At 37.7% G+C, this 22,535-nt stretch overlaps 2 protein-coding genes across 3 annotated transcripts in view; both read right to left on the bottom strand.

Annotated features, from left to right (window-relative positions):
• LOC122072131 (replication protein A 32 kDa subunit B-like) overlaps positions 1-3,739 on the bottom strand; it is a 5,540-nt gene extending 1,801 nt beyond the window's left edge. Inside the window, exons 1-8 of one of the 2 annotated variants that reach the window (XM_042636692.1) lie at positions 3,370-3,739; positions 3,174-3,284; positions 2,952-3,049; positions 2,793-2,834; positions 2,510-2,587; positions 871-949; positions 663-740; positions 448-527 (exon numbers count right to left, since the gene is read on the bottom strand). In XM_042636692.1, coding sequence (XP_042492626.1) covers positions 448-527; positions 663-740; positions 871-949; positions 2,510-2,587; positions 2,793-2,834; positions 2,952-3,049; positions 3,174-3,284; positions 3,370-3,471 — 668 coding nt within the window. In that variant the 5' untranslated portion in view covers positions 3,472-3,739. Of the gene's footprint in view, positions 1-447; positions 528-662; positions 759-870; positions 950-2,509; positions 2,588-2,792; positions 2,835-2,951; positions 3,050-3,173; positions 3,285-3,369 lie in introns of both variants that reach the window. The other variant, XM_042636691.1, reaches the window with a different exon arrangement.
• Positions 3,740-12,257: 8,518 nt separating this feature from the next.
• On the bottom strand, positions 12,258-21,563 carry LOC122070205. Its single transcript, XM_042634333.1, has 4 exons — positions 21,416-21,563; positions 18,706-19,703; positions 13,718-13,754; positions 12,258-12,675 (listed from the first exon to the last, which is right to left on the bottom strand). Exons 2-3 carry the CDS (start codon positions 19,563-19,565, stop codon positions 13,718-13,720), a joined length of 897 nt encoding a protein of 298 aa, XP_042490267.1. The 5' UTR covers positions 19,566-19,703; positions 21,416-21,563; the 3' UTR covers positions 12,258-12,675.
• Positions 21,564-22,535: the final 972 nt, after the last annotated feature.

The following is a 22,535-nucleotide window of genomic DNA, read 5'->3' on the forward strand; positions in this document are numbered from 1 at the left end:
AAAAAAGGGGGGGGGGGGGGGGAGGTCAGTTTTGGGTAAGCAGACTGCTGAAATGAACCAGGAGAACAGCAACATGACTCACTCTCCACCAGACTTTAAAAAATAGGTGTACATCATATGAGGTACTGTGAGGATCATCCAGTTGTAAATTTCAATGTTCTTCAAAGGTTATTTGATTCCAGAAATGAGGTACTGTGAGGATTAAGCTTTAGTCAAAGTTTATGCATCACACACTTGGAGGATCTTATGCTCACCTCAATGCCTTACACCTCTAAAATAGTCACATTAACAATATAAAAAATCATCATTTTAATGACTCCATAGTTTGAGAAATTAGCTTGCATAATCTATGGAAGAAGCCCCAACAACATACTGGTTGAGGCAATATAAAATTGTAAAGGAAACCGTAATGGATAGAATTAAACTAGGTGCATTGTGATAACTTACAGGTTTGAAGGTTGTTGCAAATAGTCAAGGACCTTTTGATCGATACCTTTAAGTCCATCAATGCCAAATTGACCAGAAAACTAGAAAAATAAAGGGGACATATGATTAACAGTACAAACATTAAAATAATTTCATATATTCACCCAAAAAAAAAAAAAGAGTACAAACTTCAATCAAGGAATAAGTGGGGAACTAAATTCCCAAGGTTCACTTACTTGATTCGGCGTGGCAGCTTGATGTCCCTTGGATACATTCTGCAAAGGGGTGTTCATTACTGAACTCATCATATTAGCCTGCATCAGTGCCCCACCCTGTGATGTACATGAATCTCAAAGCAGAAAATGTCAATAACGAAACATACACAAAATCTACAGGCAAGTAGCTGTATCAAAAGATGCCCATGCACAGCACAAATTAACATACCTTTACTTTTGTGTTGTATAAGTGAACATATATACACTCAAGGAAGTGGCATGTTATCTCATTGAAGTCAGTCACAGGCCTGAAAAAACACAGCCAAGTTCAAGGCGTTAAGCATAGAAAACCTTTATTTCCCAAGTTGAAAGTACAAAACATATAAATTTATACAGCCAAGCTTAAGTGGAGCAGTGGAGAAGAAGTGTCTGTAACTAACCCCAAAAATTGGGGGAAACCATAGTAAAATTGATTAGCAAACCCAATACCATATCAGAAATCTACACAGAAATATGGTCACATGTCTGCTAAAGAGAAAGGAAATTCCTTTATGTACTCCAAAACACAAAAAATGATCTGCAATAAAACTGGAAAACATCAATAATTCCAACCAATAAGGATACCAAAACTTCTTCCAAACTTTTAGTTTTGTGATTAGCATAAACTTTCACTTGCAATACATGACCGTTGCAGGAGATTTCTGCCAGAGGACGTGCTTGGTTTTATCCATGCTCTCAAATGGTTTTTCATGCTGCCAAAGTTTATATCATGCTTCTCAAATTAATCCATGGTAGCAACCAATCATTTGATCAGAATTTTTTTTCTTCCAGAAATGAGGAACCCATTAAAACTTTCAGTTACCTAAATCTAGTTATGAATCATTCAAAAGATGGGGTGCATTTTCAATCATCATCCTTGATGTGTGAAAAATAAATATTCTTCCCCATATTTTTCTTGCCAACGAATGATGAGGGAAATAGACCTCATCATCATCAGAACCATGGCAGAGAGGCCTCCCTAGTATTTTTTGGGGGTGGGGATTGGATAGGCTTAAGAATCCTCGCAAAGGAGTGTGCCTACAGAAACAGTGGAGCCATCCACACATCACTAGGCCTGCACCTGCAATTATTAGATCCCACCATTCCCATACAGGATGTCCTCCATATATAAGTAATGCATATTCTGTCACATTGTTCCTCATCATTTGAAATGATGTTCAAGAAAGAAAAGGGGAAGGTGGTAATGAACAGGCGTTTCAGCCAAGCAGGCCATAACTGTCACGTAGCACCTTACCTGGCACTCAAATTTAGTGTGCAGGCAAGCCTATTTTAGCTAAAATGGAGTCTTCCACATGGTATAAAGGTAAACATGGTTAAAAATTCAACAAGGAAGCAAAACAGTTTGACAGTAGAGAATACATAAGAAAAAACAAACTGTGCGGCTTGTCATATATTTGAGTTGAACTACTACTTTTGACATGTGGCCAGTCAGAGATTCAGAGGGACATCTGATCTACTCAATGTTTTGGATGGGCCACATGGCCCCTCCAAATGACGAAAATACAGCACATGTCTAGCCAGGGCTGGCTACATGACCTTTTCATTTTGCTTCAGAAGATCATCAAGGCCAAACCAATAACAAACCATGCAACCAAAACCAATGACTAATCAGTTTTGGCTTAGGAACTTGGAACAGATTGACACACTCATTCAATATGTAGATTCTCTAGACTCATTGGAGCACTCAATTAAAGGTCTAATTAAGTAAACCAAAAAGAAAACTACTTAAACATTAAAACAAGTGAATGCATAGTGATTTACCAATTGAACTTAGTATTAAAGAAATAAAAGAATCCAAAAAACCATACCTAACAGAGAAAGCATTTAATTTCCGTTTCCCCTGAAAGCTTTTCAAGTGTCCATGGATTTGAACATACATCCCATCCCTAATATAGCAAAATGTCAAACGTAAGCGTCAGAAGGTATAAACAGCATACTATTCAAAAAAAAAAAAAAAAAAAAAAAAAAAAAAAAAAACAGATTTCTTTAATCTCAGAATGAACATTCAGTTGAAGATACAGCTAATGATTGAATCAATCAAGCAAATATCTGGAAAGGAAGACAGAAAGGCATACAAATGCGTAAACTTACTGTATTCCCTCCATCTCCTTACTGTCTACAGCTTCATTCACCCTGAAAAGGGGTTATACCCCAAAGAAAAAGATAAAAACAAACTGTAAGAACATATAATCTGAATTAAAACAACTCAAGAAACCCAGACAACAGTTGGAAAAGATAAAGATTTATCACCATCTGTGACACTCAATTCGCCCTGTTCCATCGTCAAGGGTGAAAGCAATATCTGTAACCCTTTCTGCTTTATTCAACACCATCCCAATCATCGTCACCTAAACAAAGCACAACATCAAAATCCCAATAAATGGAAAGCAAAATGTGGGCAACTAAAAAGAAAAAAAAGAAAAAGAAAAAGAAGGGCGGAATTAAAAGTTTTAACAGTTTCAGAATATCTACGTTGTTCACATCGACTCCATCAATGACAATATTGGACTTGTCATCATTTGAAAGAGGAGCCTCACTTATCTGCTTCACTGTTAGCGGTAACAACCCCTGATTATCTCGATTCTGCAACACAATCGAATCTTAAATCACGTCCTAACAATGGAAAGAGAGAGAGAGAGAGAGAGAGAGTTGAAGAAGTATTGCTTACCTTCGCAGAAGAAAAGTTGGTATCGAGGGTTTGAGTAGCCTGAGAAGGCATGAAACCACCGCCTGAGAAGGCGGCAGTACCATCGAACTGGCTAGCGTACATCTTTGCAAAAACCCTAGTGCGTGCCTGTATGAGAGAGAATTATAATAACTGAATTGAATGGTTGATTTTAATAGTTGACCAAAATAGTTTCCCGCCAATTTTCTTATACATTTCCCGCTCGATTACCTTCTCCCCCTTCCTACTCTCTCTCCTCTCTCTGAAACACTTCCTTTATTTTTTAAATCATAACCGTCTCTCCTCCTCCTTGTTTTAAAAACCTACACTCCGACGCGCACCATTAAATTTTCACTTTCTCTCTCCTTCGCTTTTTGTTAAATCTCCTCCTTGAGGCAGGTTCTCCAAGCCGTAAGGTACCACTATTAGGTTAAACTAGTTTTCATTACCGTTTCATCATCTTCTCTATTTTATATTAAATTCTCACCCTCTTTCTCTCCTTCATTTTTTTTTATTTATTTAATAGACCTATTTCTTCATATATTTTTTTTGTTCCTCTTTCTTTTTATTCTTCTTTCGAGAATTCGGATAATATCGAAATTAAATAGAATTGATATTGATACCGATACCCCTCTCTCTCTTTTCCAATTGTCGGTCCAATACAATACCAATAATGATCCGGTATCGATATCGATACCAATCCACTTATCGGTTACAACAGTTTTGGTATCGAAATTGATATTGTGACCAGTAATGATTTGTATTGGCGTAATTGAAAAAACCGGTATTAGGTCGATACCATCCCCAGTTGAATCGCCGTATCTCCAAATCATTACCATAACAATATACTATCAAATCGTTGTCATAGTAGCATATCATCAAATTGCAATATCACTAAATTGCAGTCAAATCAGTAAATCGTCATATCACCAAATTGCCATGGCAATATTGCCAAATCGCTATCATAGCCCCATATCGCCAAATCTCTATTGTAATTCCATATCACCAAATAGCATGTCTTCATATCACTAAATCACTAACTCGTCATATCGTTAAAGCACTATATCGTGGTCATATCGTTACAATATTGTCAGATTGCCATCATGACGCTCTAATGACTGACTTTCATGGTGTAACAACAACTGTGTAGCGCAGTTGGTGAGCTATGGTACACAAAAAACCCATGCTCATCAGGAGGTCTCGAGTTTGAATCTCCTGATTGTTATCTACTTCCCCGTCATAATTATGCAAAAAAATGTATAAATGATCCACGTGGAGCCATCACAATATTGGTACCATATCAATATCCCGTAGTATTGACATCAAGCGATACCAGTATGCCCAATATTTCATGAAATGTCAATGTCCCATGAAATATCAATATCCCATATTGGACTGGTATTAATATTGGTGTTGGCCAATAGTGATATTGTTGGAAAACGTATTTAAAAATAAGTTTGAAAATAACTTTATATGTTTGTTTTGAAATTTGGTTTTCCCTCTACTTTTTATTTTTGCATTACCTTTGAGAAGTGAATTTAGTGTGAGAACCTTTTTATGCAAGGGTCCTACAAGGGGTCACAAGGCCCCATAAGGAGGCAAAGAGAAGACTTACAAGGGAGTTAATTGAGGCCATTGGGCCACACTTATTGGAAATCACATTACAACTAGTAGTGCATCTCAGCACACTTCTTGGAAATCACATAACAACTAGTAGTGCATTGCAACACCTAAGAGGATAAGATGCACTTCAAGAGAGTTGATCCACTTACCAACACTTGGACACGCTCTCAACTGAGCAATGCCATACTGTTGGGCTATGGCCTAGGTGTGCTAGTGTGGAAAATTTAATCCTACTTTGGAAGTGGAAGAGAATGACAAGAGGTTAATATATTAGAATGGAATTCTAAAGGTAAAGGTTCCTTAGAGAGATGTATCTCTCATCACACATGTTCGGGTTGTTTGGAATGCTTTTCACACTTGAGCATGCTGAGTCGAGGTGGGGTGGGGCAGACTTTAATAGAACAAGGAAGAAGAATGCTACCATATAGCATGTACCTACGCCAAGACATAATGGCTACGAAAAGGCCACAATGTCCCGTTCTGACAATGCTCACTCATATCCTTCTATTGGCCATGAGTGGTAGTGTGTACATGTGCTATCGAGTAAATATTAGTTTTGTTCTTGATGAATGTGAGATTAGGAGTTTGCAAATTGATTGTTTAATTTTCATTTTAACCTAAATAAAAAAGGCAAAATAGGGATAAGAGTTAAGGAGGGTTTTCAGTTTGATTGAGATTCAGCCTCCAAATTGGAGTTGGACATGTTGCCACATTAAAACACTTTCATATACAAATAGCACCCAAAAAACCACCTCCTAAACCATATACACTTTTTAGGATCAAATCATAAAAATAAGAGAAAAATTCCTCTTGGAACACAATTATATATAGGTAGCATGCATAAAATACTTCCTCGAACATATACCCTTTTTACAATCTCAAGGTAGGATCAATTCACAAAAATAGCAGAAAAATTCCTTTTGGACACCGACAGCCCTTGTAGACACAAACCCCATCTCTTCATTTTGGCACATACATTTGATCTGGCAAGTTTGGCCTAGCAAGAGCCTATGCCCACCCTATGCCTGAAAGCCAGTTCAGGCCTGGGCTGAGGCCTAACCCAACCCAACTTTGGACCAAGTTGGGCTTGGATTTCACTCAATCTTAGAGTAGAGCAATGAAAAAAATTACCATTTTTGGCTTTAGAATAGTCTCTTTTGCTATGCACCAGATATTGGATCTCTTTCTTCCAAATCTACTCCCCCCTTACTCTATAAGGTTGTCGTATGCCATTAACCTTAATTACAAAGCCCAAATCTTTTATTCGACAAGTATATGCAAAGAAAGGGGTTTTTCACTCGCAATATAAATCAAGAGTAAGATGATTTACAACTTGCTTGCAGTTGAGCTTATCTACGAGCACTCTCTCTCCCTGAGTTCGATATGCTCTTTTCTTATCATTCAAATTGAACTAATAATCCAAAAGGGCGCTTATTCTATTGTATCTAAAGGAAGGCAATCACAATGAGATTGGGGTAGGGGTGTCAATATGTCGGGCTGGACTAGGCTGCGCCGGTCTCGGTCAGGCCTAATCGGGCTTGAGCACTTAGAAGCCTTGCATCGTGAATGCCCGTTTAAGTAAACAGGCCTAGCTTTGGAGAACATGGTACGATTAATAATCTGGTTAGTCGGTCTCGGGCTTTAATCAGGCTATCATAAATGGGCTTTAATAGGGCCTTAACTGGGCTATAGACCTATTTAACTTTAAACGGGTTTTAAACGAGTCATCTTTAAAATTGGTTTCTTAAATGTGCTTGAAGAGGAATATCATAAAAATGAGGCAAAGATGGGCATAACAAAGAAATCACATAGTTAAAAGGAATTAAGCCAAAGATGCGTAAAGTAACTAAATTACTAAAGTACTTTAACCCATGAAACTCAAATCAATTAAACTATGCCTACATAATCTAAGTTTAGTAAGTTCAAATCAATTAAACTATACATAAAAAAGATGATTGTTCATATAAAAATTACCATCATCTCAATTGTACATATTATATACCCTTAGGACTAAATACAAATAGTATTAAAAAAAAAAAATACAAGAAATAAAAGGGGTCAGGCTAGGTCGGGCTTAAAGGAGTCGGTTTAAATCTGGCTTGTAAATGTATTGGACCGGTTGGGCACCCATCAGGCTAGGTGGTTGCACCGTGTACTATATATTTATAAATGTGTTGGGCTTAAACTCAACACGTTTATTAATCGGGCCGGTCCAAGTTGGGCCATAAATGTGTTGGGCTTGGTTAGGCCTACCAATGTGGGTTTGGAATTGACACCCCAAGGTTGGGGACCTGGAAAAAAAAACTTCCTTTTCAAAAATATGACTGCTATGCCCCTAAGGTCATCCTTTCTTGAATATTATCTCTTCACTTTCTTATCTTACTACTATTAGTTTCCAAATCAGGTCGAAAATTTTAAATTATAAGTGCACTTCACATCACATAAGTAAGAATAAAGAGAGCTGTCACCTGAAAATAACCCCACTCGTAGGCTCATTTTTAGTTGGGGCTAAGTAGCAAAAAAGAAAGTCTTTCTACCCTTAATCACCAGGACAAGCAAGCGATGGAGGGAACCCCTATTTGAGCAAGCTAATCTATAGCCATTGTTGATCATAGATCAAACAGATTAGGTGTGTTACAGTCAACAGAAGGTGGTACCCCGTCAAGCTTGTGGTTACTATCTCACTTAGTAAACGATATAACCAAATATCTACACTGACAACGTCGGTAATAGGTTGGCCCGATCAGGCGTGATGCCTCCTGCTCGTGTGTCATATCATAAATCATATACATTAAACCATAGTGTTGTAGCTCACGAATCTAATCCATGTGTTTGGGTGCGAAAGAGACAAGTGGAGAGTGACATATTACACTGATAAGAATCGTGAAATCGATATACACTCTTGTCCACCACGGTGTGTATTTGCAGCAGTGAGGCAACCAACAAACATAGCTAGTCAGATACTTAATAAGCGTATTAATGTTGTCACCTAAAGAGGTCAAAGTGGGTAGGGAATCACGATCAGTATCCAATTAAGAAATGGGTGGGGAGTTTTAATTCGATTAACTTTTAGTTTGAGAGAGAGTGAGGGTGGTCGTAGATCAGGAAACCAAACAAAGAAAGCAAGCAAGTCTTTATTTGGTTATTCGCTCGTCTTGATCATAGTGTCATTTACTGATAACAGTCGGTGCTTATACAGTAAAGAAAGGTTTATTTCATTCATTAGGGGGCTCGATTCGTCATAGGAATATTTTTGGTTCCCGCTCCCTCCTTCTCGGCCCTCTTGCTTACTATGAGTTCGTTTCCTACGATCAGCCCATGCACGATCAAATATAGAGGGTTCGGTATTTCAAATCCATATGCTATATGATTGGACATCTGGCAATACACAACCTCCCCACGGTGGGACAATTGATAGTATGAACGGGAATGGAAGCCTTTCGACCCACTCTCGTATGGCTCACCCTCGAGCCCTAGGTAGGTCAGCCAGGTCTTTCCCCATTATTCTGTTCCCGCCATGAGAAAGACGTATGGAAGAGGTATACTCAGTGCATGCAGGATCTGTTGAGAGTGTATATTGTCTCAATAGGGAATAGTACGTTGGTAAACCAATGTGATCATGACATTGTAGGTGCTTGCAAGGCGATGGATGCGACTTCCCTCATAAGTAATGGACGGTAAAGCCCGTTGTAGAACTCCCCCCCCCCCTTTTACTTCATTTCTTTAGTTTTTAGGATCAAAGGAGACACCTAACAGTCCCTACGACAACTCAAGCAACGAATGAGCCCCCAGAGTCAGGTGCATATCTGAACTAAGCTAAAAAACTACAACATGCATTAGTGCAATAGTGCTCATAGAACACTCTTTACTTTGCCCAATTGCTTGCTAGATTCACGTCCCAACTTATCTACAACCAAAGGAGCAAGGCGGAGACACGTTAGCATGCTTTGATGCATTAGTGTTTCTTAAAAGAAAAGAAAATAATAAATATAACCACAAGCGCACGGGTTGCGTGTAAATGCAAATCAAACACGAGGAGGTTGACCTTGATTAAAATTCAATCTTAATCTACGCAAAATGTACTTAAGGTTGCAAAAATAATTACTAAAATAATTCACATGCAATGAAATTAAGACTAACAATATATAATTCACCTAAACTATGAACCTAATAAATTACAAAAATTGTAAAATAAAGATGACAATGATGATCAAACTCAAAAGAAAAATTTTAAAATTTAAGAATTAACGTTAATCAAAATTCAAAGCTTTAAGAATGATGATTAAAAATTATCAGCAAAGATCTCTAGGAGATAAGAATCCACTTGAGATTAGGTCAATTCACAGTCAAAACACCAAAACATGTACGTATCATGATTAGGTCAATAGGAGATATGGCCAATCAAACTAGATATTTCCCATGAGATTCAATCAAGAAGACACGAAACACAAAAAATAAAATTCATGAATATAGATAGGAGACACAAGAGATACATCGAAAAATATGCATATGGTCTCTTGAGAATGACATGCACAATGCGGAGGCATCCAACGTATAGCTTAAACTATGCACATACAATCAAGCACATAAACATGGTGACCATCAATCCTTCCTTCTTTCATAGTTTCATCCTACCCTGAGTTGAAGGGTTTAGGTGGCAATGGAAAAATTAAAAGAATGATGATGGATTGATGAAGAAGGTATTAAACTAAATAAAAATAAAAATAAAATAAGACAAAAACTTCCCTGAATGGAGAAACGCAGAGGCTAGAGAAGAAAAATCCAGCTTGTAAAAAATCTGCAAATCTTCCTTGCTTCCAATAAATTGTATGGAGATTACAATTTAAATAAACTGAAATTGCTAAATTTTCCTATGAACATAAAGTAAAATTACAACTTAGAAAAAAGAATTACAACTTATAAACATAAATTATTCAAAGTTGACTGATGAAATGAATGAAGAAAGAGAGGGGAGAGAGACCTTGGTGTTTTCAGAGAGAGGAGAGCTCCTCTATTTATAGAATTCAGCAACCTAAAGAATGAAAAAAAAAAAAAAAATAGAAAGCAATAAAAATCAAAACTTATAATAGAAACTACCCAAAATTTGATAATCCCAATTCCCTTTACAATATTTCCTTAATCCAAAAATAGAAGATAAAATAGGAACTTTTAGAATATTGTCTAATATAGAAGATCATGGATATGAAACTACTAAATATTCATCCCAACATTGTGGTTACAAACCAAAATATAAGGTTGACTCAGCCTAAATCTTCCTAGTAGAAATCGTCCACCTCATAGGAAATTCTTGAAATTTATTATGTAGATTTTGCCAAGAGGGAATCTCCTAGGATCAGGTTAGAGTTTGGTTCCTTAAGCCGAATTTGATGCTTGTACTCCATTGGATTCACTTTTGGCCTGAATTCTGAAAACAAGAAAAAATACCTCAAGCAGTTATGTTATGTGAATTAAATGATGTAAATAATTTGGCTAATTTGCATATTAATGGTCAACAATTAGCACACTAAGTTAGAGTTTTGGTTTTCTTGCTGTGTTAGCATGCTTTGACGCAGGAGCAGCTTATAGGTTGCACATGCCTGGCTTATAAGTGGTGAGAGGGAACCCAACTATTTTTCTGCCAAAAAACCAAGGTTTACAAAGAATTCTCTTAAGGCCTTGCGTTAGAAGGAATTTGGAGACATCAAGGCAAAATAAGAGAGAGCAGAGAGGAATTGGTGACGATTCAAGGTCTTCTGCAAGAGGACCAATGAACAATGATCTTGTAGGCATAGAGAAAACTTTAAAAGCCAATCATGCTTATCTAGATTTTTCATACGATCATCCATTCATCGAAGATATCCAAGCCAAACTTCTCTAAAGACCGGGTTCGAGAGCCCTATGAATCTCTTTTGGTGATGCTAACACCATATCTTTTTATGCGCCTATGCGCTAATTATAATGAAGCAGCATGCCCATAATGGTATGAGAGTTTTGCAAGAAGGGTAGATCGTTGCTAACACTAAGCCAAAGAGGTGTCCCTGGAGAATTGTCTTAGACACAGATCCTCTGAGCAAAAGCATTTCGGTTCCAGAAGAGAACTTTCATTCTCAAGAAGACGAATTGTCAAGGTCTACCTGTAGCTAAGAAAAAAGGTGCCTCAGGCTTTGTAATGACTACTAGATGCCTTGTTATGAGTTGGAGACCCTTTTAGGTGATTCAGACTCCGGATAAATTATCATCGAAGGAAAGGAGCATCTGAATTTAGAGCTAAAGCATTGGGTCTCGGTGTTAGATGTCTCTCTGAGACGACAGAGGAGCCGAGTAGAACACTGTTGATTGAGAAAAATAGACAGCTGGCCTAAGGCTTAAGAGAGCAGTTTTTAGCCGGAGCACTTTGGGAGAACAGAACCCCGCTCTCTATTAGCAAAGCAAGCAGACAATCCAACCCAACATACACTACCTAGCCCAATGTATCCTAAGCCGCAACCTACAGATACCCTACCGAGGAAGTAGAGTCTACAACGAGAGGAGTGGAAACAGTCGGTTCACAACAATGCTACGAGTCTGAAGGCATTGCTACCGCCTTCACTCTCTGAGTCTCTTGCAACGAACACACTGCTTATTTTCTATATGCGACTAGAGGCGATGGTGAGGGTAAAGATGTTTCTCACCAATAACCGCGAGCCTTGGAACAATACAGAGATCAAATCCTTCATGGCTAAGTCATGGTTGTCCGTCTTTACTACTTAGATGTTCAAGGTGTACACTCCTGACTCCCCAGTTATTTTTTTTTTAAGTGTAGGTGTTTGTGAACGATGAAACTCGAGTGGAGAAAGAGGGTTAGGCTCACGAGGGCTTTCAGGCACTAGGGAAGATGATGGATTATAGAGCTAGGGGTGGATCTAATGTTTGTCAATTGAGTTGGGAATGGACGAGCAGCCAGCCGACATGAAAACTTGCCCTTCACCAATAAACAGTAGTTGGGGACGGTTGTTCTCAGTATGTCCGAGACCTTGCCGTTTAGCCGACCAGCTCTTGTCCAATAGCCATTCTGAGTGGAGCGTAGGACAGAGAAGAACAAAATCTTAATGCGTAAGTACAAGACGACGATCATCAATGCAACTGATGGCGTCTTGCCTTAACCTTTAGGGCTAGGGAAGTCTTTGGAATTGCATAAGAAAAGAACGGTTACCTGGATCGATAAGTGATCCGAAAAAGAAAAAGAAAAAAAAATGAAATAAGAAAATCTAATTTGATGACATGGAATCTTTGCCAGCTAAGATATCTTCTCTTTCTCATTGATTTTTTTAATTGTTTTACTGTTCAGCTGGTGGAAAGAAAATCTATCTAAAACTAAACAGAGCAGCTACGACATACTTACATATCATTATGAAATGTCAATGTAAATTTGTGAGCTTTATATCTAACACATTTAAGGCCCCTAGGCGAAGAAACCACTATGTGGGTTGTCCTGGAAGAAGCATCTTCTACATGCTTCACACAGAAGACACCCACACCAATGCCTCCCGAGACCATATGAGATCATGAGTCATGACTCATGACCACTGCGGAGCACGATTTCAAATCCTGTGTCTTATACAACTAGCATTCGCAACAATATTTGATTTGTGCAGCACTTCTTTTACTGATCTACAGATCACAACCACCGCTCCCATGAATTCCGGCCTGACCAACAAATTTTTGAGAGAGCAAAGTTAAAAGTAATACAAGAGGAAATAATAATAATAAATGAAGACGATCGCTGACTACACTTCAAACAAACCAGCATGCCCTTAATACATTCAATTATTAGATAAACTAGGTGGTAGGTTTAATGCTTTCTATTGTCGGTTGAGCACATACAATTATAATTCTTTGCCTGCTCAATGCTTATTAAGAATGCAAGATGATTCAGAAACACATACAAAACAATCCTCCAATGGTTCAATGCAAAAATATCATTCCCCTGACACCCACCCTTCAAGGCTTGGTAGAGGAAGAGCATGATAGTTGCTCCTAGGAAACAGATACTTGAGATCAAATTTGTTGATTACATCAAATTAGCAAAACATTGAAAATTAAAAAAGATGACACCTCAGAAATATGAATATCCATTAATATGCTTTAGGAGGATGGGTACTCAGTACCATACAGATCTGTAATATCTTGTGCAACAGTCCCAGACATGGCAACTGAACTAGAGCCATGAAAATGTGGCACCGGTTCTACCCCTACTCACATGGCAGATTTCAGCTATCAATCCTCCCCAACAAGGCCCAAACAGTGAATTTTTTTAGCTGCTCCTCAACGTAAAATAGAACCCAACATATTGGCCAAGGAGTGTGTTTGGCTCATGAAAGGCATCATCCATGCGCCTCCTTCAATTGGAGAGGGTTATCTGTCAAGCGTCTCGACTCGATCATGCTGACAGTTAAGGTGAGGGGAAAGAAAAAAAAAACATAATTTAAAGGGAAGGAAAGTCACAAACCAGGGAATCTTTTTCCCTTGTTTAATCGTTAACATGTCATCTCCAATACACCGGACGTCATTCTATAGAAAAATAAACCTATGCTGACTTTGAAAAGGTTTCTCTGAAGAGATACGAAAAAAGATGACGTCCCAAAGTTGCAAAGAAAACGACTCATATTTACAGCCACAGTAAGATCAACAGGGTTTTCCATTGCAGTATTGCACAGTCAAAGAAAGACAATATGAGACATAGGTATACCTAACTGTCGTAGAACCGGGAACGGCGCCTCCTATATCTGTTAAATACAATCAAAAAATAGAAAAAAGATATTAAATTAGTGGAAACGAAAAGGATATGTAACTACCACAACAAGCAGGAATATCAGAAAAGAACTGCCAATACAACAGCACCGAATTTATGGTACAACAAGAAGAGGAAGAAAAAGGAGAACAAGAGGAACATGGTTGAAAAACTAGTCAAACTGGTATTCCACACATCAATCCTTATTCTGAACTTCAGTATACCAAAATAAGTAATTTAATAGTTCTCACGGCGTCTAGGCAACCCAAGGTGTTGGGGGGGGGGGCTTAGATGCAAAGTGAAACTGTTCACTGCCTTTTCATTCACACGGCACCGAGGGAGAAGAAGTGTTGGCCCTTAACCGAATTTTTACATTTCCCCGGAGTCGAACACTTGATCTTCCTACTCTAAGACCATGTTCGGTGTCGTTTCACCTAAAAGCTCGAAGTGTCTGGGAAGAGCAGCATCAATGTAAACATCAACGGAAATCACCAAGGCGCCTAGATGCCTAGATGACACCTTGATTATTAGTCAGGAGCAAAGCCAGTATACATAGGGTGGGTCTTACTGCATGGCGGTAAGGTAAGTCCTCCCTACCATCCATTGTGCTACTCATGCATTATACTATTACTACGCTACATGTATGTCAAACAAGAATATGCTCAATTAAGGAGGAGGAATTTTGATGACAAGATTTAGAAATAGGAACAAGTTTGCATGGGAGAATATTTTGTTAAATTTCAGCCAGGTAACAAGGGCATAAAACAAGTGTCAGCCTCTGACAGCCTCTGACACCAATACAAAGTGTTCAACATGGCTACTGTGAAAATTTATAGAGTCACACCAAAAACAGATGGGTCAGTGTCTGAATCAACACGATGACGAGGTGTCTGACACAACAAATTTTTTTATTTTTATTTTTAAATGAACTTTCCTTTCACAAAGAATTTTAACAACAAATTCAACCACTTTAACTTGAGAAAGCATATACTCAGAGTACAATGCAGACACACAATATCATTTGTCAAGGTGTTGAAGGAGTACAGTTCTTAAGAGTGAAAGCCTTCGTAAAAGCATATACTTTAAATGATATCAAAAAAATAAAATATACAATTAAATAAGAGAGATAATCCTTTTATCATTTATTTATTCTTCAACATGCGCTTGACCTGAAGAGAAAAATGTGAATATAATGAATCTAGAAAACTATTAAGGTTAAGCCAGACGAAAGGGCTAAACAGTTTTCACATGACCATTGTATTAAGGAATATGCTCTGGAGGATATAGACCTCAAATACACCAAGAAACACTTCTTTCCTCTAAGAAGATTGAATTCAAATTTAATCTAGTAAATTTCCAAACTATTCATGTGTAATATATAGGGAAAAAGAACCTGCCAGTCTGGACCAGGAAATGCCCAGACACAGCAAGCACAAAATGACCGTGCTGCCCCCACCCATGTGTACTGAAAATGCTCCTACCTGTGCTCTCATTGGCCCGCACGTCCAGCATTTCTTGTGCCAGGCTGGCAAGGTTCTTTCGCCCATATGGGCAAGAGAACACTGCCCACTGGTGCACGTACACACCAGCACATGTGGCCAATGGGAGGGCGAGCACGTGCATCTTCATCACATGGGCAGCATGGTCTTTCCACACCCGTTATGTCTAAACGTAGACACACGCAAGCGGGCAGGGTTCTTTTCTCCTATATATATATACACACACAAAAAGGCTAGGCACACCGTCCATGCACCACAAGCTAGCGCCCATTGAGTCTATCTCTCTCTCCCCCCCCTTGAAATCTCCTTCCCCTCCTATATGATGCCTCGTTCTACGCCCCATTTGGTGCTTCTCACTAGCTTACTGCACATGGGTGGTGTGTCTATCCCTCCCCCTATATATATGGCTTTTCCTTCCGTCACTATGCCTAGTGAAGTATGACGCTTCATATATATGTATAAGGAAGGGTGTGTTGCTGCAAACAAATTTTTCATTTTTTGAAAAATCCACTGAATGTATGTGCCCTATTGCTATTGGTTGGTCAAGTGTTTTTTAAACAATCTCTCTTTTTTTCAAGATACTAATCAATTCTTATTCAGATCTACTTGATCTCTCTCAAATCAGTTTCCTATAATTCCTCTCTCTTTTTATTACTATAGATTCCAATATAATGCTCTTTCATTCCATCCAACCAAAGTAGAGGCATATGATAAGGAAATAGGAAGGAGGGGATATCTTGAAAATTTCTTCCTAATCACTTACCTAGAATTCCTCAACCTATTTGTACTGCTACAGGTTCCAATCTAATAAAGCATTTTTCTCTGGCAAGAAGATACAACTCAGCCTTATCCCAATTAAATGGGGTCAGCTACATGGATCTTCTTTCTCCAATCAGATCTATTCAAAGACAAACTTGTTACTAGACCTAAGCAATGCATATCTATCCACACCACTTTTCTTAGGGTTATTTAGGCTCCTACCCTTGGCTCTTTTAGCTCCTCTAATCTGAATCATATCCACTGCTCCTTACTAGAGCACTCAAAGGCCTATGTTGTACATGTCCTCGAACAACGTTCACTCATCACATTTCCAATTTGTTCATCCCTTATTTTATCGTTTCTAATTTTCACTCATCCATCTCAACATCCTCATTTCAGTGACACTAAGCTTGTTTACATCATGTTTCTTCAACGCCCATCATCTTCATTTAGCTCCATACATTATTACTGGTTGAATAACCTTCCTATAAACTTTATGTTTTGAGTCTCGAGGGAATAAACTAATGACACGACACTCTAGACACACCTCTCATTTCATCCACGCTGATCTTATCCTTTGTGCAATAGCATCCTATATTTCTCCTTGTTTATTAATAATTGCACAAAATACCTAACATTATCACTTTGAAGTTTCTCCCTATCATCATTTTTCATTACCTCACTTTCGATCCAATTGTTTCTAAACTTAGGCTGCGTTTGGTAACATTCCAGAAAAACGTTTTTAGAGTTTTTTTCATTCTATGGGAACGAAAAAACAAAATAAAGCGTTTGGTGCATTTATGGTGTGTTTCACTTTCTTTTTTTAACAAAAAGTGAAAAAAAAAATGCTAGAAACGAGAATTGAAGGAATGACAAAAGGTAGTTCCGTCATTCCAGTTTCGTTAAAAAAAAAAAAAAGGCATTTTGACAGAGAAACTGAAATTTCTATTTTTGACACGAAACCTAATTTCTTGAACAAAAACGTTACCAAACGAAGCCTTACTCACCATATATTCTGTTTTTATTCTATTTATCTTAAAAAAAATTTGATTTCAAGGTGGATCTCCATAAGTCCACTTGGCATGTATCCTTGCCTTTGTTTCATCCACCAAGACTATATATCACAAGCAAAAAGCTTACACACCAAGGGACCAGATCTTGAATGTCTCTAGTCAGTTCATCTATGATTATTGATTAGCGCAAACAAATATGGCCCAAAGCTAAAACCTGAAGTATTCCAACTGTCATTGGAAAATCCACACTAACCTTTCGGCCTTTCCCCCAAGTTCTTATGCCAATCACTACATCGTTATACATATCTTTAACTATGTCGACCTATTTACTAAACATTTTTCTTCTTGAACATGCATCAAAATGACTCTAGAGAGACTACCATTTGCTTTTTCCAAGTCAATAAAGACAATATGAATATCTTTTATATTATCTAAGATTTTTCATTAGTCTCCTAAAAATAAATTCCTTTCTTGATCTTTCTGGCATAAAAGCAAATTGGTTATCTGAAATATTAGTTTCTTGTCTCATGTTAGTTTCAATTACTCTTTCCCATTATTTCATTGTATCACTCACTTAAGTTTTATTCCTCCATAGGTATTACAACTTTGAATATCCCCTTCACTTTTGTGAATCAGTATCATAATGTTTCTCTTCCATTCATTTGACATTTTTTGGTGCTCAAAATCTTTTTAAACAACTTGGTTAGCCAAGTTATTCCATTAATAACTAAGATCTTCCGCACCTCCATGTATTACAATTTGGACATTATGCTAACTGCTGTACTGATTTTCATCTTCTTCAAAGGTTTCTTTACTTTAGACACCTTTATTTTCTGTATATATCTAAGATTTGTGATAATTCGATGGTTATAACTACCTCCTAAAACACTATTACTTCATTACTTGTATTGTTTTCATTTAGTAAACATCTTTATTTAATCTCCTCATCATTTATTAATACATTATCATCCTCACATTTGATGCATCTAATATGGTTGAAACTCTACTCTTTTCCCCTGTCATTTTAGCTAACTTATAAATATCTTTATCTACCTCCTATGAGGCAAATGAATGAATGTCTTAAAACATATCCATGACCATTCCCCATGTGTAATGGCCCCTTCTCCATCATATAAGAAAAAAGGCCTTAAAAATTTTTAAAGATGAGGGGATGATGGCATGGCCTGAGAACCCCATCTCCTGGCCCAGCCCCTGCTTATGGGAGGCATCACAATCAGATTAGCATTTTCTTAGGGAGGGGAGGGGGAACTAAATCCAGGCTCCCTATGATTTCATCAATTAAAACACTCATAAGATGGTTGAGTAGCTTATAACACTGAAATTCTGTAGAAGCCCAAGATGGCACATAGATCTGCCAGTTCAGATTCATGGATGCTGTGGAAATGGTTTGAAGTTAGGATGACTTCTATTAGGAATTTCATACGCAACAAGTGGATATAAACCAAAAAAGGAAACAAAAAGGAAAATATACTAGAAGATAACAGAACCACCATCCTGTGAAAAATTAGGAAAAAAAAGGTGCACGATGATAAAGAAATCAAGGCTGATTTTTTATTTATTTATTTATTTTTTTGGGGGGGGGGGTGTTTGTATAAAATTCAGATTCTGAGACCAACCACACATGGTGAACTACCAGATAATGAGCTTCACTGACCTGCGCTGATTAGAGCTCCCTCTAGATGACCCACTTGCAGCCACAAACTCATCATCAGTCTCATCAACTCTATAGTCAGCAATTTCTCCAGATGTCACAGAGCCCTCATCAGAATTTGAAGCATCATAGCTTGACCTGCGGCGTCCCCTCCTTGCCTCACTAGTTCTTGACCGTCTTCTATTTCTTGAATTCCTAAAGTTATCAAAGACCTGATACAAGATGCACGAGGTCCACCAGTTGCCTTCATCCCCAGGGAAATCCTCAAACTCACCTCCAGTTTCTTCTTCCCCATACTCGATCACATAGTCCCCCAGCACCACCCCATGAGGAACTTCTGAATGGATAGTGCTCAAAACATCTATAATCTCGGATGACTGCTGAAAATTTTCCCAATCAAGTTGCCGAGCAGGGTCTATCTTTGATGGACGAGCATGAGGGTGACTGAGTTTAGCATGCTTCTGGAGCTCTGAGTAGTTGCCAATGAATGCACAGCGTTCCTCTTCACAGCACCGTTTCTTCTTGTTCAAATGCAGACGAGCTTCTTCCAGGACAACCCACCCTGTTACTTCCCCTCTACACAATGGACAAGCTGGACGGCAATTGCCATGCAATGTCACTGGCTGTGTGCTTTCTGTTGAATTTGGATCAGATGTTGAATGGTCCTTCGCAGTTGCTAACATCCCATTTGCACTTTTAAAACGATCAAGACAGTTTGAGTGTGTGTGTTCTGTGTCGCACATGAATGGACGACATCCTATCTCGAAAGACGAACATTGAAGGAGGACTACATTATGGGGATAATCTAAGCAAATAGGGCAAACCACATCTTCCCAATTGGTATTCAGCTGGACATCTTCCATGCTGGAAGGAATAGGATGAAGGCTCCTCTAGTCAAATGTATCAAAGCTCAGAAGAAATCGATCTACATAAAACCCCTCATGCAGAAAATCTTTCACCTTTCTCTTTCAGGTCATCAAGTTGGAGGTTAAGCATGGAACCTATAAATTAAAATTCCATGGAATGAACAATTAAGATATCACCACAAAGTACGTAAGTATGAAAACATAATTGATCTGGTGCATTGTTGCAACGAGAAATAGCTGCAAATGTTTGAAAGAATGACTGAAACTGAAGAGGAACATCGTTATAATGAGTATAAACTAAAGTAGCCTTTAAGTTCACCTAGAAATGGAAAGCCTAAAAATAAACTTGATTTTCTTAACGGGATGGTTATAGACAGCAAACAGGATAAAGACAAATCAACAAAGAAAACATATTTAGGGTGCAGGAAAATCAATGTCAACCGGGAATACTATCCCGAGTCTTGAATACAGCAAAATTTTCAAGCAAAACCATTTAACTCCTCATCCACAAGAAACCAGTTTTAGTAGAAGGCGAGATACATTGCTTTGCCTAAAAAACATCAGATTAAAATTCAATAATTTCATCAATAATTGAATTGCATATAATACATCATAATGCATTACCAAATCCAAACACTTAGAAACACATAATATTCAGGACTCCATAGTTACTACTTGTTTCTTTTGGACGAAGGGGGAGTGGAGAAGCAAGCATAGCAATCAAGATGACAAGGTGACAAGGTGACCAAGGCAATGGAGGATGGTATAAGATCAAGGCAACATCAATAAGGCATCACCTAGATAACTATGGAAGCAAGGGTGCTACACTGATAAGTGGCATATGATAATCTTGTCCAGATATTGCTGAGTAATTCTATAAAATGACATGTCTAAACATGATGCAAAGATTCAATCTAGACGTGCTTGCAAATACTGTCACTTGAAATTTGGACCTTAAGGGACAAATGATAGGTCACACATACAATTTAGTCATGGACAAAAGGAAGCTGAGGAATTAACTCGGTAGGAAAGGAAGAAAACTACTGGAACACCATCAGAACCCAATTTCAATTGCATTCGTAACCAAGGCCACATGCAAAATACAATCTCTGAAACAGGGTTTCTATCTTATTGAATACTCAAACTAGCTTTTGAATACAGAAGATAACACTAAAAGGGAGAAACCATGGAAAAGTAACTAAAAATAAGGGGAGGGGGGAGTCAAACCCTTCCCACGCAAATCCAATAGGGGAAGTATGAGACTCCAATCTCAATTTCCCAACAGACATACCTTCAGCTAAGCCCTGCATCGTCGAGGTATTTTGGATACCATTTAAGATCGAACAAAATCATTGTCATTTTCCGATAAAACCTACTAAAAATTTTCGTCTTCAAATTCTTCCGAACTAAACATCCAAAATCGAAAGGCTCAAATTTCCTTCAATTAAGAAAACCGAAGTCAACGAACCAGGATACTTAGCTCAAACATTTCTATATCAATTGTTAACTGATCAAAACTTTAACAAAATTTAATATCAATCAGAAGAGTTTGTTGAAATACCAAAGCATCGCTCCGCACAGATAGTTCTCTCAGGGCCCCAGAACCAAGCACAAACAAAGTGATCCATCCACGTTTATTATCGGACAAAAAGATGCAAATAGTGAAACAATAACCTAATTTTTAGATAAAAATCCCAAAAAAAAAAAAAATCCAAAAAAACATATGACAATCCAAAATTTCTGCTCAAAGAACATAATCAATTAGCACAGATACTGATATAGCGAACCAAAATCAACACTAGTGACGTAGAGAGTGAAATTAATCCGAAAAGAATGAAGAATCGAACCTTTTCTCTTGCAGAAATTCTTGCCCGATGCACCAAACCCTAAAAGGAAGTAGAGAGAGAGAGAGAGAATGATATGGAGGTTTGTTTATGAAGTCGTTGTGATGGATAAAAGGCCTGGTCTTTTGGTCCTTCCCAAATTCGAGGGTGTGTTTCCGTCGCTTGGGTTCTTTTCTTCTTTATTGATATATAACTTTCTCATAAATTAGTGTTCGCCTACATCGGCGACCTACCATATTAGACTACATCAATGGAAAGAAATTGATCGGGTCACAGGATGATCCGACTCCAACTATCCAAGTTATAAATTGTCACTGTTTTTTTAAGGGCAGGCAACCCCTCTCAAGAATGGTTTTAAAAATTGGGCTGGATCGATCAATATCAGCTAGATTGGATTGGTATTGATTTTGATCGATCCCTAAATCTTTATCTTTTTTTATCTCACTATAGTCTAAGGGTAAATCTGTTCAAGATGTTGATCGGTCTCAAGTTTTAGAACCTTACTCTTGAGTGATGAATCATGTACAATGGAAGAGTTTAGATGCTAGGGTATAGAAAAAAAATAAATAAAAACAAATAAAGACATTATAAGCTCTTATATACTAAGAGTGATTTGATTAAAATTGAAAGAACAGAAAAAGCCAAGGATAAATCTAAAATGATTTAAAAAGACATGGTGAGCAAAAAATATGCCTCATATTAAAGGGGAAAACATATTTTTTCACGACATCCTATGTTTGTCACAGAGGGTACAACTGAATGGCCTTTTTTTCGTTCATAACTTTAAATTGTTTTTTTTTTTTTTTTTTTTTTGTGAAACTTAAAATTGTGAATTAGAACATAATGATCTATGTAGCAGACTCTATTTAGTTAGAGCATAACTTTTATCACTTGTTTGTGGTTAAACCCTCTTACTCTTTAAATCTAAACTTTAAATTATGAATTAGAGCATACTGATCCATGTAGTCCATTCAGTTAAAGCATAATTTTATCACTTATTTGTGGCTAAGCCTCTCAATCTCTAAGTCCGCCAATTGGGACGAGTCAAGGCAAACCTAGTTTGCCCTAATTTTTCGTTCATAGTTTTCTTTTCTTTTTTTTTTTTTTTTTTTTTTTTTTTTTT

The sequence above is a fragment of the Macadamia integrifolia genome, chromosome 2, assembly GCF_013358625.1.
Source record: "Macadamia integrifolia cultivar HAES 741 chromosome 2, SCU_Mint_v3, whole genome shotgun sequence".
Lineage (NCBI taxonomy): Eukaryota > Viridiplantae > Streptophyta > Magnoliopsida > Proteales > Proteaceae > Macadamia > Macadamia integrifolia.

Bases quoted from the DNA above. Each gene is read 5' to 3' on its own strand.
- LOC122070205 (XM_042634333.1), bottom strand. From the start codon at position 19,565: ATGGAAGATGTCCAGCTGAATACCAATTGGGAAGATGTGGTTTGCCCT. The intron at 13,755-18,705 runs GTCAGTGAAGCT...TGTATTTAACAG, and splicing joins GGGAGCTCTAATCAGCGCAG to ATATAGGAGGCGCCGTTCCC.